The sequence below is a fragment of the Pelophylax lessonae genome (assembly GCF_965119305.1).
Source record: "Pelophylax lessonae genome assembly, chromosome: 5".
NCBI classification, from domain to species: Eukaryota; Metazoa; Chordata; class Amphibia; order Anura; family Ranidae; genus Pelophylax; species Pelophylax lessonae.
In genome coordinates, this window is record NC_138772.1 from 128663509 (window position 1) to 128678154 (window position 14646).

The window sequence follows — 14646 nt, forward strand, 5'->3', positions numbered from 1 at the left end:
ATCTGCAGCTTTCATTATAAAATGACCTGGTGATTCTGCCATGAAGGTCCGCATGCAGTTATAATTTTTATTTTTTTTCTACAAAAGCTCTATTTTTGACAGACTTTCTAATAGTGTTCTTTTAGTTGGGGACTATATATATATATATATATATATATATACCATGTTAGCTTCTTTGGAGCAGGACTTTAGACAGACAGACAGACAGACTGCAAACTACAATTTCAGAGTGAAAGTGGAAGGACAAAGTGGGGACAGGGTGAGTTTCCCTCATTAACATAAAATGCAGATGCAAAGCCCTGAGAGTCTTAAAGTGATTGTACACCCTTACATACGCCCAGTGAAAATGACTTGGTTCAGATGAAAAAAATCCTTCTACATAAACTATATTACCATAAGTATTGGGACGACTGCCTTCGAACATGAACTTTAATGGCATCCCAGTCTTAGTCTGTAGGGTTCAATATTGGGTTGGCCCACCCTTTGCAGCTATAACAGTTTCAAGACTTCTGGGAATGCTGTCCACAAGGTTTAAGATTGTGTCTATGAGAATGTTTGACCATTCATCCAGAAGAGCATTTGTGAGGTTCGGCACTGATGTTGGACGAGAAGGCCTGGCTCGCTGTCTCCCCTCTAAATCATCCCAAAGGTGTTCTATCAGGTTGAGGTCAGGACTCTGTGCAGGCCTGTCAAGTTTCTCCTCCCCAAACTTGCTCATCTATGTCTTTATGGACCTTGGTTTGTGCAATGGTGGGCAGTTATGATGGAACAAGAAGGGGTCATCCCCAAACTGTTTCCACAAAGTTGGGGGCATGAAATTGTCAAAAATGTCTTGGTATGCTGACACCTTACGCATTCCCTGGAACTAAGGGGCCAAGCCCAACCCCTGAAAAACAACCCCACGCCATAATCCCCCCTCCACCAAAGGATTTGGACCAGTGCACAAAGCAAGGTCCATAAAGACATGGATGAGCGGGTTTGAGGTGGAGGAACTTGACTGGCCTGCACAGAGTCTTGACCTCAATCCGATAGAACACCTTTGGGATTGATTAGAGCGGAGACTGCGAGCCAGGTCTTCCCGTCCAACATCAGTGCCTGACCTCACAAATGTGCTTCTAGAAGAGTGGTCAAACATTCCCACACTCCTAAACCTTGTGTTCCCAGAAAAGTTGAAGCTGTTATAGCTGCAAAGGGTTGGCCAACTCAATATTGAACCCTACGGACTAAGACTGGGATGCCATTAAAGTTCATGTGCGTATAAAGGCAGGCGTCCCAATACTTTTGGTAATATAGTGTATGTTGTACCTGTTGATCTGGGGGCCTCTCTTCACGACAGCTTTCTAAAATACACAGATCAAAGGATTTTTCTCAGCTCTTAGTACTTGTAGGCAAAACCCTTGATGGCAATCACAGAGGTCAGACATTTCTTGTAGTTAGCCACCATGTTTGCACACATCTCAGGAGCAATTTTGTCCCACTCCTCTTTACAGATCCTCTCCAAGTCATTAAGGTTTCGATGCTGACGTTTGGTATCTCAAACCTTCAGCTCCCTCCACAAATTTTCTATGGGATTAAGGTCTGGAGACTGGCTAGGCCACTCCAGGACCATAATGTGCTTGTTCTTGAGCCACTCCTTTGTTGCCTTGGCCGTGACTTTTGGGTCATTGTCATGCTGGATTACCCAACCACAACCCATTTTCAGTGCCCTTGCCGAGGGAAGGAGGTTCTCTCGCAAGATTTAATGGTACATGGGTCGTCCATCGTCCCTTTAATGCGGTGAAGTTGTTCTGTCCCCTTAGCAGAAAAACACCCCCAAAGCATAATGTTTATGCCTCCATGTTTGACGTGGGGATGGTGTTCTTGGGGTCATAGGCAGCATTCCTCCACCTCCAAACATGGCGAGTTGAGTTGATGCCAAGGAGCCTGATTTTGGTCTCATCTGACCACAACACTTTCACCCAGTTCTCCCCTGAATCATTCAGATGTTCATTAGCAAACTTCAGACAGAACTGTACATGTGCTTTCTTGAGCAGGGGGACCTGGCAGGCGCTGCAGGATTTCAGTCCTTCACAGTGATGTTACCGATTGTTTTTTTGGTGACTATGGTCCCAGCTGCATTGAGATCATTGACAAGATTCTCCCATGTAGTTCTGGGCTGATTCCTCATCGTTCTCATGATTATTGAAACTTCACGAGGTGAGAGCTTTCATGGAGCCCCAGACCGAGGGAGATTAACAGTTATTTTGTGTTTATTCCATTTGCGAATTATTGCACCAAATGTTGTCACCCTCTCACCAAGCTGCTTGGTGATGGTCTTGTAGCTTATTCCACCCTTGTGTAGGTCTACAAACTTGTCCCTGACATCTTTGGACAGCTCTTTGGTCTTGGCCATGGAATCTGTTTGATTGATTGCTTCTGTGGGCCAGTCAAGTTCCTCCACCCCAAACTCGCTCATTTATACAGGTATCAATCTGAGATTAGGAGCACTCCCTTTAAGAGAGTGCTCCTAATCTCAGCTCGTTACCTGTATAGAAGACAGCTGGGAGTCAGATATCTTGCTAATTAATAGGGGATCAAATACTTTTTTCACTCATTAAAATGCAAATCAATTTATAACTTTTTTTTTAAATGCGTTTTTTTAGGATTTTGTTGTTATTCTGTCTCTCACTGGTAAAATAAACCTACCATTAAAATTATAGACTGATCATTTCTTTGTCAGTTGGCAAAAGTACAAAATCAGCAGGGGATCAAATACTTTTTTCCCTCACTGTACTAGTGACGACTACAGGTAGCATCTGTATATAGTGTACACTGTACAATAATAAAAATATAGAGCACAAAGAAAAAAAAAAAAAAGATAAATAATAAAATAATGTAATTTGTCATTGATATAAGCATATTGGCTGGACTGATATCTAGTTGGCAATCTTGCAGCATTTCATCCTAATTTTATACGTTTATTTATTTGGCTCAAATCATTTTCTTTTATAAGTGGTGAAATATTGAAAATGAGGAAAATACATAATTTTAGGTCATTCAAAAAAGACTTCTCGCTGAGTAGAGATATTACACAATATGCTGTGGGCTGTTCTTTGCTAAAAGCAGTCTGATTTTGGAGTTTCCCCCTGCTCTCAATAAATACAAGACAGGACAGTATGGAGATCATTCATTCACAAGCCGGGCACATTTGGGCTCAGATACCAGCAGCCAACGTCAAACAGAGAAAAGGAAAACGCAAGGAGAATGGCTGGTACAAGTAAGTGAAACATGCTGGACAGACTGAGAAGTTTCTGGCACTGACATTCCATGGTGGTTTGAAAAGGCTGCTGTTGAGGAAGAATGCATTATGTAATAGGCTCTCTCTTATGAGGTTATAACCCTGTAGGCTACTGTATGTGTTATGTTAAAGTACATGGTACTATACACAAATAGCTGTATAAAAGGGAACATATAATGAGCGTGGATAACTTTAGCATTCTATCTTTACAGTTTTGTGGTTTTTTGCAAGTGATCTTTGCTCTTGTAAGCATTCTCATCTTCTGATCTGTAGTGCTTTACAGCACAAATCCTGAACCAATGGCTAGGGATCTGCATCCAAGAGGTCTATTGGGTCACTTCTGCTAGCCTAAATGTAGGTTTTTAGCATTGGAATACCTACATTGCTCGCCCGGCTGCCGCATTTATTCAAATTTTTTTTGGGGGGGAGGGGAAGGTTTTTGGTATCCTTAATAAGGCTGATTCCACTTTTTATAGCTATCTGGCAAAATGTGAGAAAGATTGCTGGGTAGTGTTCAGCTGTCAACAGATGCTCATGGTACATAGTAGTGCTACGAGTCCAACAAATCAGGTTTTATAAAATGTATTATTTTACATATTAGAAAATTAAATAAATACCTGTCTGCTGTGGAAGGCGTTCAGTTGTCCCTGCTATACAATCCTATACAAAAAAGTAGATCAAAGTCCAATATTAACATACCTTTCGTGGTACCTATTAACACAGCCTTTCAATATAAACACTATATTTAAGAAAATGTAAGTCATTCCTTTAGCAAGAAAATAAAAAGGCAGGAATAAATTTGCAGGAAGAGAAGACATACAAATACTGTCAAACTTGTTACAAATAATATGAACACAAGGTTTTGGAATACTTTTCTATCTTAGGACATCCACCTATATGCCCCAAGAAGGAACTTAGTGCGGTGAAAGCTTATATTTTTAATATTTTGTAGCCAATAAAAATAGTATCACAGACCTTAGCATGCATATTTTAGGGTAGAATATGAAAGAATGTTTGGGCCAGATTATATATATATATATATATATATATATATATATATATAATATATATAATACATATTTTATTACTGTGCGAGAGAAGGAAGCTCAATAGTCTCCCTATATACTATAGTACCAGTTTATGACAAAAATAATGACTCCTTACCCTATCAATTTGTACATCTAGATTTCATACAACCCATAGAGGTCCATTGAGATCATGCATGTGCCAAGGTGTGTTATTTTGTAGCATTGGGCAGGTGCTCTGTTGTGCTTTTTCTTTATGCCCTGATATCAATTTTGATGCACATTTTCAGTGCATTTTTGAATTCAGAATTTTGGTGAATAGTGTTAATAGCCATTACCTATAGTGTGTTAATGTCTATTATCAAGGGCATGTTATATTCATTTTGAAGATCTGATATCGACTTCTATGGGTCTCCCAACACTCTAAAACGCAGTGAAAAAAGTACAGTATTTATTAAAATGCACCATACTGCAGAACCGAAAAGGAAACATATACTATTTTTATTATTGCTAACCATGACATATGTTTTAAAATGTTAGAGCATGTGCAATAAACTTTTTCTGTTTTTGTGCCTCTGAGAAGTTTTTTTTTTTTTTTTTACTATTCATGTACCTATTGAGAAAGTGATGGGAAATCTCTCCAACAGAAACATACAAATATTTTTTTTACAGTGGGGAAGGGTGAAATTTTTTTATCCCTGACTGCCTTCCTGTCCCAGAGTAACATGAACAGGAAATGAAAGACAATTTCCCCAAAAGAGTCACAAAAAGAAAAAAAAAAAAATGATAAAAAGTCTTTAAGTCTTCCCCACTCTATGAAACTTTAAAAAATGGCTAATGTTAGGCTTTACATTTTTTTAATAATCACCAATGAAAATTTTCTATAAGAGCTATCATTTGCCAGAATGTTTAAGCAGAATGAGTATAACTTAGCAGTTAAGTAATATTTTTTTTAATTTTATATCTGACATCACAATCATTTATTGTTGCAGGTTTCTATTCAACATCCATCCAGGTCTTTGTATGTTTGGCAATAACTATTCTTGTAAAGTCTGTGAGCCCAGCACCTGTATCAGTTGCCTCCTCTGGTGCCACTGGTAATAAAAATTCCATTCATGTCGCCAATATGGCCAAAATTATAGCGGAGGAGGCTGGAGAATTGTACAATGAGGTGAGTGTCTTCCAACCAATTACTACCATGTTTCTCAAAGCAGCATTAGCTCTGTTAGGTCCTATGAAATGAATAGTTATCAGGAGTAACCCCCAAGTTAACCAAGTCACTCAGGTGTGCATTGTGTAGGGTAGCACGACACATTGTTACAATGCACTGTAATGTATACATTTTTTTAACTTTATTGAAGTGTCACAAATTGACACAGTGCAGTGGGACTGGTTGAAGTGACATGCAATGAGCTGCGCTTTAAAAAAATGCAGAGATGCTGCACACCGCACCTTACATCATCACAGCATTGTACTGTGAATGTAGCATAAAAAACAATTGTTTTCTATGTGTCCTAGAATTGATCTGTGCAGATCATCAAAGCACCACAGACGGTGTACAGAAAGCAGTAATGTTGAACCCAAAAAGCAAGACATGCGCAATATGCAATAACCCATATCAACCAATCAGGTTGGTTCATCATCCCTAAATATGTATACAAGGAAAAATAGAAAGGTAATGGGACTTTAAATGAGGCCAACCACCAAAAATAGGTGTATAAATTACATATGGTAATACATTTATTAGACGATGAAACAGTACAGCAAAACTCAATACAAAATAACAATTACTGAATATGATAAAAAAACATTTGGAGTGAAGAGCTGACAAAAGCAATTCATAATCAGTAAGTGCCGGTTCACATATGTGTGGCTGCGGCGATCGCATATAATATCGGAGCGCACTGCTCCTTCATTACATGCGATCGGCTGTGCGGTGCGAATTCAGCCATACACTTTGTATGGCTAAATTCGCACTGCACCCACAGTAAAGTCGCACATGACCCTTTTTTTGAGCTGCATCAGGATCGGATCGCACAGTGGTTCCCACTTGTGCGATCCGATCCTGTGCGAACTGTAAGATCGCACTGCGATATGCGATCAAACTGGGGGTGTCGTTAACATTACATTGACACCCCCAGCGTATCGCATATGGCAGTATGAACTGCCAAGGGTGCGTTTGCGATGCGGGAACAGGCTGCCAATTCGCAGCCTTCCCGCATCGCATAAGTGTGAACCGAGCCTAAAGTGGATACATAATACACTGATACATAATAATAATGTATAGGTAACAAAAAAAAAAACATGATTGGTATAAATATGATACACAAAACATCTTGGCATCCTAAAACTCAATGGGTATCATGAAACCCTGTCTGCTTTATCTGGAGTATGATGCAAGAAGAGATCTAAAAATCTGAATAAATATAGGCATGTATAAAAATAATGAATAGATCCAGCAAAAAAATAAAAAAAAGGGAATTGATTACTCACAAGTCAGCTCAACCAGTGAGACCAGCTTCTAAAAAGGGGTGGAGGGGCTACAGACAACCGCCCCACCCTTAATATGGATACTAGTAAAGCAAGAGGTAGAAACTGATACTAGGCCAATGGCTCTGTTGGCAAAGTTGTGAACCTAGCTTTCCTCTTTGCTGCATCAGTGCAAGCTTCATAAAAGTATTAGCATAAAGAGGACTTTATTGTAAAATGGTTTTTGACTGTGAGAGACAATTTTACATGTCATATGTTGTACTCATAAAAAGAAGTAATCATGGAGCCCCCATATTTTTTAATACCCATAGATATGAGTACACAACCTTTAAAGCTGAAACGAAACCCTCCTATCCTTTACAGCCAAAGAAGCTGCCATCTACAGCCATGATACTGTACATGTGATCAGTTGTGACACCGGCCATTTGATGGCGTGACAGTTCTGTTGAGATCCCAAGTAATTACAACGGTTATCATTCACAGCATACCTTGAATGTATCTGTTTTGGAAAACCATTAAATGGATGGGTTTAGTTCCTCTTAAGTATGATGATGCTCGTTGTCACCTAGATATAATGGAATTCAGTATTCATCCTGTAGACACATTGATATAGACCTTGTGTAAAACCCTTTCCACCAAATGACTTTCAGCTGGGTCTTTAACGCTGGCTGATCTGTGAAAACTTTCTATTGCTTTCAGAATTGCCGTTTGCAATACTTATTTCAGTCCTTAAATCATTTCTCTGGCTTTCCCTCAACATTGTTGCCAGTAAACTGTATTCAAATTTGTCTCAGCATCATCCCTTGCAGTCCCTTGGGGCATACAGCAGGCTAAGTGGAACTTTCTGTGTTACTGTGTTGTTCTGGTACTTCATATCTGTGAAATTTCTGATCAGTCAGCCTTTTCCCAGAACACAGATTCAAACAGTCGTCACATATTTATGCGTCGTGCAGTTAAACTTTTGCCAAGCAGAGAACAGAAATTGTATGAAAACAGGTGTGGGTATTAATGGCTGACTGTACATGCCAAACAGTTATATTTAGTTTTAATGCAGCCATTTCTTTAAAACATATTTATAGATTTGTTTTTATGAATGTTTTCCACTAGCCAAAATCCAGTGAATTCTATCATCTGTCTACAAAGAGGGGAAGTAGCGAATTTGGTTATTTTTCATGCCTTAGTGATCATGGTTTGCTTCCTAGGCCTTGTAAACATAGGCATTAGCTTGTATAGGAGGAACATATACAGCAAGATTTTACAAAGCTTTCAGCTGGCTTTAGGTAAAGTCTTTAAGTAACATTCAGGAAATGTTAAAGATTTTAATAGGGAAGGCTGATGTCACTATAAACAAGTAGTGCTAAAGCTTTCTAAAGCCTGCTAGTAGCTTGTTTAAAATAACAGCCAATGCTCTCATTTATATATGAAACTAAAGAATAAGTTAATCTTTGAAAAAATAAATAAATAATAAATGCGCATCTTTTTTTTTTTACCTGCAAAATGTGCATTTTATTTTGTACTTCTGAGGCTTCTCAGTGTATCTGTCTGCTTGTACCTCTTAGGGGCAGACAGATCCACACTGACAGTAAAGCCTAGTACACACGCAACGAATTTCCGCCGACCGGTCATCCGTCTTTTGTCCAGAGTTGTGTTTTGTTGGTTGGAATGTGCCTAGACTGCACACGAATTTTCCCGCACGACAAAATTCTACTTCAGAAGTGATGTCATGTGTTGGTTTGCTTTCTTTGTGTTCTTTCTTCTCTGAGCATGCCCAGTCTTGCTCATAAGATTTTTCCCTGTTGAAATCTGTACTGACTGCACGAAAATCGGACGTGTTTTGACGGTGGACAAAAATTTTATAGCCTGCACACCAGGATTTTTTCGGCCGAAAAGTCGGAGTCGGTTGTCGGAAGCATCATACTAACAAGCCGAAAATCGGCAGATCGGTCGGACAAAAATTTCTGGCCGAATTTCGACGCGTGTGTACGAGGCTTAAGAATGAATGAACCACCACAGCGCTCAACAGTGCCATGGTAGTTCATTTAAACTACAAGCCGACAGCCGCAAAGGCTGTCAGGACTTGTAATTTCCCATTCACAGAGTACTGTGAATGAATGATGTGGCTAGGCGGGCAAAGCACCGCCACATTATTCTCAAATAGTGATAGCCGGCACCCCGGAGAAGATGCCCGTTCACTGTCACTTGGGGAGGGTTGAGGCTGCTGGAACATGTTACATGTCCCCCCCTAAATACGAATGTAACATGTAACATATTCCAAAAGGTGAACTTATCCTTTAAAGCCAAATTTGTAAATGTAAATTTCTGGAGTTGGGCTTTAAAATGGTAGTCAGAAAATTAAGACCTAAAAGATGACTTCTGTCTGGTCCCTTTTGCCGGTATAGTTATGTAAAACATTAAAAATAAGTGCCTATACTGTTTAATCCAGTAATGCGCTGTCTCACCCTACTCTTCACATGCTCAGTTACTCTTTATTCTCGGCACTGTGCCTAAAATCAGAGCGTCTAGAGCAGTGATGGCGAACCTTGGCACCCCAGATGTTTTGGAACTACATTTCCCATGATACTCAACTACACTGCAGAGTGCATGAGCATCATGGCAAATGTAGTTTCAAAACATCTGGGATGGCAAGGTTCACCATTACAGCTGTAGAGGGAGATCAGCTGACAGCTATAAGATCTGCTGCTGCTGAAGGGGGAAGAAAGCAACAGGAATGACACAGACTGTGCCAGAAACAGATTAGGGAGGGAGAAAAGAAAAGCTTAAGTGATGAGACACAAGAGTTAAACTTAAAAGAACAGTATCTTATCTCCCTGATTTCCTTACTCCCTAATCAGCAGCCTGTGAACTTCAGCACCATAGACCTTGTCAATTTTTGTCTGTAACTGAGCCAAGGCAAATAGTCAAGTCTGGAAATGTACATATTTTAATTGCAGGAAGTGACATATAGTTTTTGAGAGCAAGGGGAGAGTTTTCAATAAGGAAATGACTGCTCTGGGCTTCAACAAAATGGCAGCCTCTAGCAAGAAGCTATGGGAGCAATGCTGGAGACAATTTACAGCACACTAATTTTGATAGCATAATTATCAATGTTAAATGTTCTTTTGTGAAAGAACATGAATTGTTATCGAACTGTTATGTACAAAATTTCACTTTAGGATGGGAAAGAATTAGATCGCCTATAGTCCAAAGAGAGCACCAAACAAAAGGCCAGAGAGTCAACAGCTTTTCATATAGATATCTGTTCACAAGAAGGCAACATAATATCCAACACATTTCAGGGGTTCAAAGATCTCCCCCCCTCTTTAGGACTTAGGATTTGAGGACTAAAAAGTGGCACAATCACCAGGGTTTGTTTGGAGTATGAAAGAATCAGATATGTCCACGATCAGTGGCTCACTGAATCAGCAATAACCTGTTTTTTACAGGTATCCAGATATCTGGTGGAGGAATTTCCCCTAATTTTCTGTCCTGCTGATAATGGTTTAAGCAGATGGGAAAGAAAGGAAATGAGAACATTTGCAACAAGGCCACAGACAGAAGAAAAGAAACTGATGGAGGTTTAAGTCTTCTCCCACTCTAAAAAAAAAGTTGCATTTGCTTATTTAGGGCAAAGTGATGATTTACTAAAAGCAATTAGACTGGAGCACTTTGCAAGTGCAGTTGCACTCATTTTCCCCTGGAGCTTAGCGAATGTGGTAGAGCTTCACATAGTAACGAATACTCCCAATCAGGTGCAATGGAAAGAAAAAAAATCTATTTTTGAATGCATATGATTGGATGATGGAAATCAGAAGAGCCTCACATTCACTAAGCCCTGGGGAAAATGAGTGCAATTGCAAAGTGCACAGTCTATTTGCCATTAGTAAATCAACCCCAATGCCATTTGAAATGTAGCTGTTAACAGGAACAGAAGTTAATAAATATCAAGAGTCACATGATGGTTTAGAATGGGAGAACTCAAATACAAGTCATACAAATCTTTACTGGCAGCCACGCTTTTGCCAGTACATAGATGTAGTAATCTTTATAAATGTTTACTTGGATTACTGGATATCTTTTATTTTAATTGATATAACATAACCTCTAGCTGTGTGAAAAATACATTTGTTCAGGTATTTATTTATGAACCCTTTTTCCTTACAGATTTGCAAGACTCCCAATCTGTGCAGCAACAGTATGGAACATAATTTGAAACAAGAGCTGAATCTCCCAGAAATCACAAATCGATGCCTAAGCACACAATTTAATAAGGTACAGATGCCATTTACTAATTTACAATCAACCATTGAGTTCAGGCCAAGCTTATTTATTATCTATGGGGTTATAATGAAAGTAAAGGGGATTTCTTCAATTAACAGATTTGGTTTATTTTTCTGTTAACACAAATCTGACCCATTACGAATAAACTGTTTGAAAGCGCATGCTTGCTCAACAAGCTTTTTCCACCCACAGTTGGGGGAAAAAAAATGGTGGGAATCAGATTGTGAGTTGAAGTTTTTTTTTGGTTTCCCTATAAAAATGCTACGACCTCTGAGAAGGCCGTGTAAGCTCACCTTTACAGGAAATCTGTAAAGTGACCATACTGGACCCCATCCCAACCGGTCCCACTGTACCAGATTGCCATGATCCCCCGCTGTCAGACACCGAAAAGCTGTTTCACTGGTCCGGGGATTTGAAATCCCCATGGCTTAATCTTGTGTCCATATTGCTTAGCCAGTATGGATTACAGGGATTCTATTTTGGACAGCACTGACCAACCAGAAGCCATCGAGCCAGTACTGTCAGCACTGTGAGGAGAAGAGAGAAAGCCGCCAGAATTTCAAATCCCCAGACCGGTAAACGAGCTTTTCAGGGATAGCGGCAATCTGATATAGTGGGACTGGGGGGGGGGGGGGTGAGGGGTCCAGTGTAAATTTCTGTAAAGGTGAACTTACACTGTAAACACACACTTCACCTGCCCATTCAGGACAAAGTGAAAGGACACATCCCACCACAAGGTATACTCAGTAATCCATGCTCGCTGAAGAAGTCCACCTAGAGTAAACTCTGGAATTTACCTGGTTGTGCAACATCACTGCACACCAAGTGACCATGTGCCACTCAGGCCCAAGCACTATTACATAGAGGTCACTTGCACCCTCATTCCAAGTTTTGTTCTGATAAAGCAAGCGTAAGTAAAGCATGTGTAAGTATACCTTGTTATGGGGTGGACTATCAAGAGGCACTCACTTTGACCTGAATGGACAGGTGACAGAGTTTAACACGGATACAGTGGTGGGATACCGACGCATAGCCATTATTGTAGAATACGGTTATCGATACTGCATACTAATAACACTTCTGTTTTCCAGGATGAATGTCTACATAAGATTCACAGAGATCTTCTCAGGTTCCAAAAATACTTTACCTTTTTGAAGAAATCTTTGAAAAGTGAAAAGGAAAAAGTAGAGTCCATACAGCACAAGACCAAGACATTGGCAGAAGCCGTAAAGAACGTAAGTTTCATTGTAATAACATGACTTTGTCTTCAAATGAAGAAAACAAGGGAAGTTCAATGGAAACACTTTTCAACTTTTAAAGTGGTTCTAAAGGAAGAATATTTTTTTACCTTAATGCATTTGGGTAAAAAAGGTCACAGTAGTTGTATGCCCCCCCCCCCCCCCTCATCCCCTGTATGCTTACCTAAGCCCTCTCTTGATCTATTGTGCCCGTCTGCAACAGTGCTGGTCTCTCTCCTCACAAGACACAGAGGCAGCAACGGGGGGGCCATTGGCCCCTGCTGCTGTCAATCAAGTCCTGTGAGGAGGGAGTAGGGGCGGGCAAAAATCGCTTTGTGCATATATATATATATATATAGACGCATACAGTCCAACTTGTGAGTCGGCATATTTTCCACTATTGCTTCAGTCAGGGCTTGCTAATGACCTGTTTTGCCTTCCGAGTCTTTAGGATCTGTGAGGACAATGCAAGCTAGACAATCAATTAGAAATGTTCTTGGTCTTTAGGCAGCATTTAGGTTAGGAGTTTTTAAAAGCTACTTCAGCTATTAGCTAGAGGAGCAGAGAGGGGTATCCTTTGGGGATCCCTGGTGAGAGCACAACTTTAAGGGGTTTTCCCCTTTCAACAAAAAAGTGATTATTCCCTAATTTTTTCCTAAAGTGAACTGGAGGGGGTCTCTCCAATCCTCTATTTACATATAAAACACCAGCACAGCTTCTAGAGCGCTCATAGCTGCTAAAATACTTTCAGTATGACACAACTCTACTGTGGAAAACCACTGGTTCCTTGTTGAAATGTGAAAAAAAAATGTTTTTTTTGGCAAGCTAATTCGCAATTTTTTTTGCCTATACTTGCGACTTACAATCTAAATCTTTATAATCTTTATTACGCTAGCAAAGCTGTGCAAAGATTTAAGCTGACCAATAGAAAAAGTTCTTTGAACACCCTCTTAAAATTATTTTATTCTGTTTTAGATGGAAACACACCTCCATGAAGAGAAAGAGGTCACTGGTACAGACAGTCCAATGGAGAATTTACCGTCCAAAGACTCTTGGAGCGAAAAACTCACAACCTACCTCATTCTACAGTCATTCAGGGACTACATGATCAAGACAGTCCGAGCTATACGATACAGAAGTAGTTAAACATACTTTTTCATATTCACTACCATGTAGTGATACACACTTGTTCTGTTTGCAGAACTTTAGATTTACAGGAAGGTTGAATTGTATATTAACACAATCTGACCTTCCAACTTTTTTTATTTTTTTATTTTAAGGGCACTCAGCAGATACCCCAGCACAAATCTTATCTTAGTTGTTTAAAGAAGTACAACCCAGCCGATACTGGAGCATATACTCAAGAAAGATTGTCCTGGGGTATGCACTAAAAAAAAAAAAAAAAAAAGTGCCTATTAGCAGGATGACCAAATTATTTTAAATATTTATTGTTATTTAAGGAGTTTCTAACTGTCACTAATTTATTTGTTAAACCTAAATTATTCACTTTAATGTATTTATTTAATATACTATTTACATATTTGCTTTGTGTTACATTTTTGGGTCATTTTATATTATTTGGATACTGTACAACAGAATACATCCAATGTCTAAACAAGAGAACAAACTGCATTTTAAATAGATCGGCATTCAACTAAATAGTAAAACAATACTGGGAATGTGCTGGCCTATTTAAAATCTCTCCTTACAAAACATACTAGTTGCCTGTCATGCTGATCCAATGGCTTTACTGCTTTCGGAGTCACACTACCCTAGACTAATGTGTGCAGGTTCAGAATTCTACTGCCATAACTGAATTCCCTGTTTTTTGTATTTTAATGATCAGGCAAAGCATTACCCAAGTGCGGTCTGGGATCGAGCTTAGGTAACCCTTAGAAAACGCCAGTTTTTTCTTCTTTGAAATATTAGTGTAGGACTTACCAGACATAAGAAGCCAAAATACAAACTAAGAGCCGGTTCACACTAGCGCGACTTGTCAGGCGACTTGTCAGCCTGACAAGTTGCGCTCCCTCGCAGTCCATTGACCGATACAGGACCCGTTCTAATAGGAGCGACACAAGTCGCTCCGACTTAGAAAAAGGGTCCTGTACTACTTCGGGGCTACCTCAGAGCGACTTGCATTGACTTCCATTATGTTTTGTCCCTGCAAGTCGATCCGAAGTCATGGTGCATGGTAATGCACAAGTTGCCCCCGAAGTCGTGCAGAGTCGTGTCGCCTCAGTGTGATCCGGCTCTAAAACCTCATTATTTTTAATGGGCTGCCTAAAACATGCAAAATAATGAGTGTTACCACACATGCCTAATAACGTACAACAGC

General features: G+C 39.7%; 1 protein-coding gene across 1 annotated transcript; it reads left to right on the plus strand.

The window, feature by feature from the left end:
• Positions 1 to 3066: 3066 nt before the first annotated feature.
• On the plus strand, positions 3067 to 14272 carry IL6 (interleukin 6). The gene is made up of 5 exons (XM_082259103.1): positions 3067 to 3256; positions 5295 to 5473; positions 10954 to 11061; positions 12162 to 12305; positions 13284 to 14272. Exons 1-5 carry the CDS (start codon positions 3244 to 3246, stop codon positions 13452 to 13454), a joined length of 615 nt encoding a protein of 204 aa, XP_082115229.1. The 5' UTR covers positions 3067 to 3243; the 3' UTR covers positions 13455 to 14272.
• Positions 14273 to 14646: the final 374 nt, after the last annotated feature.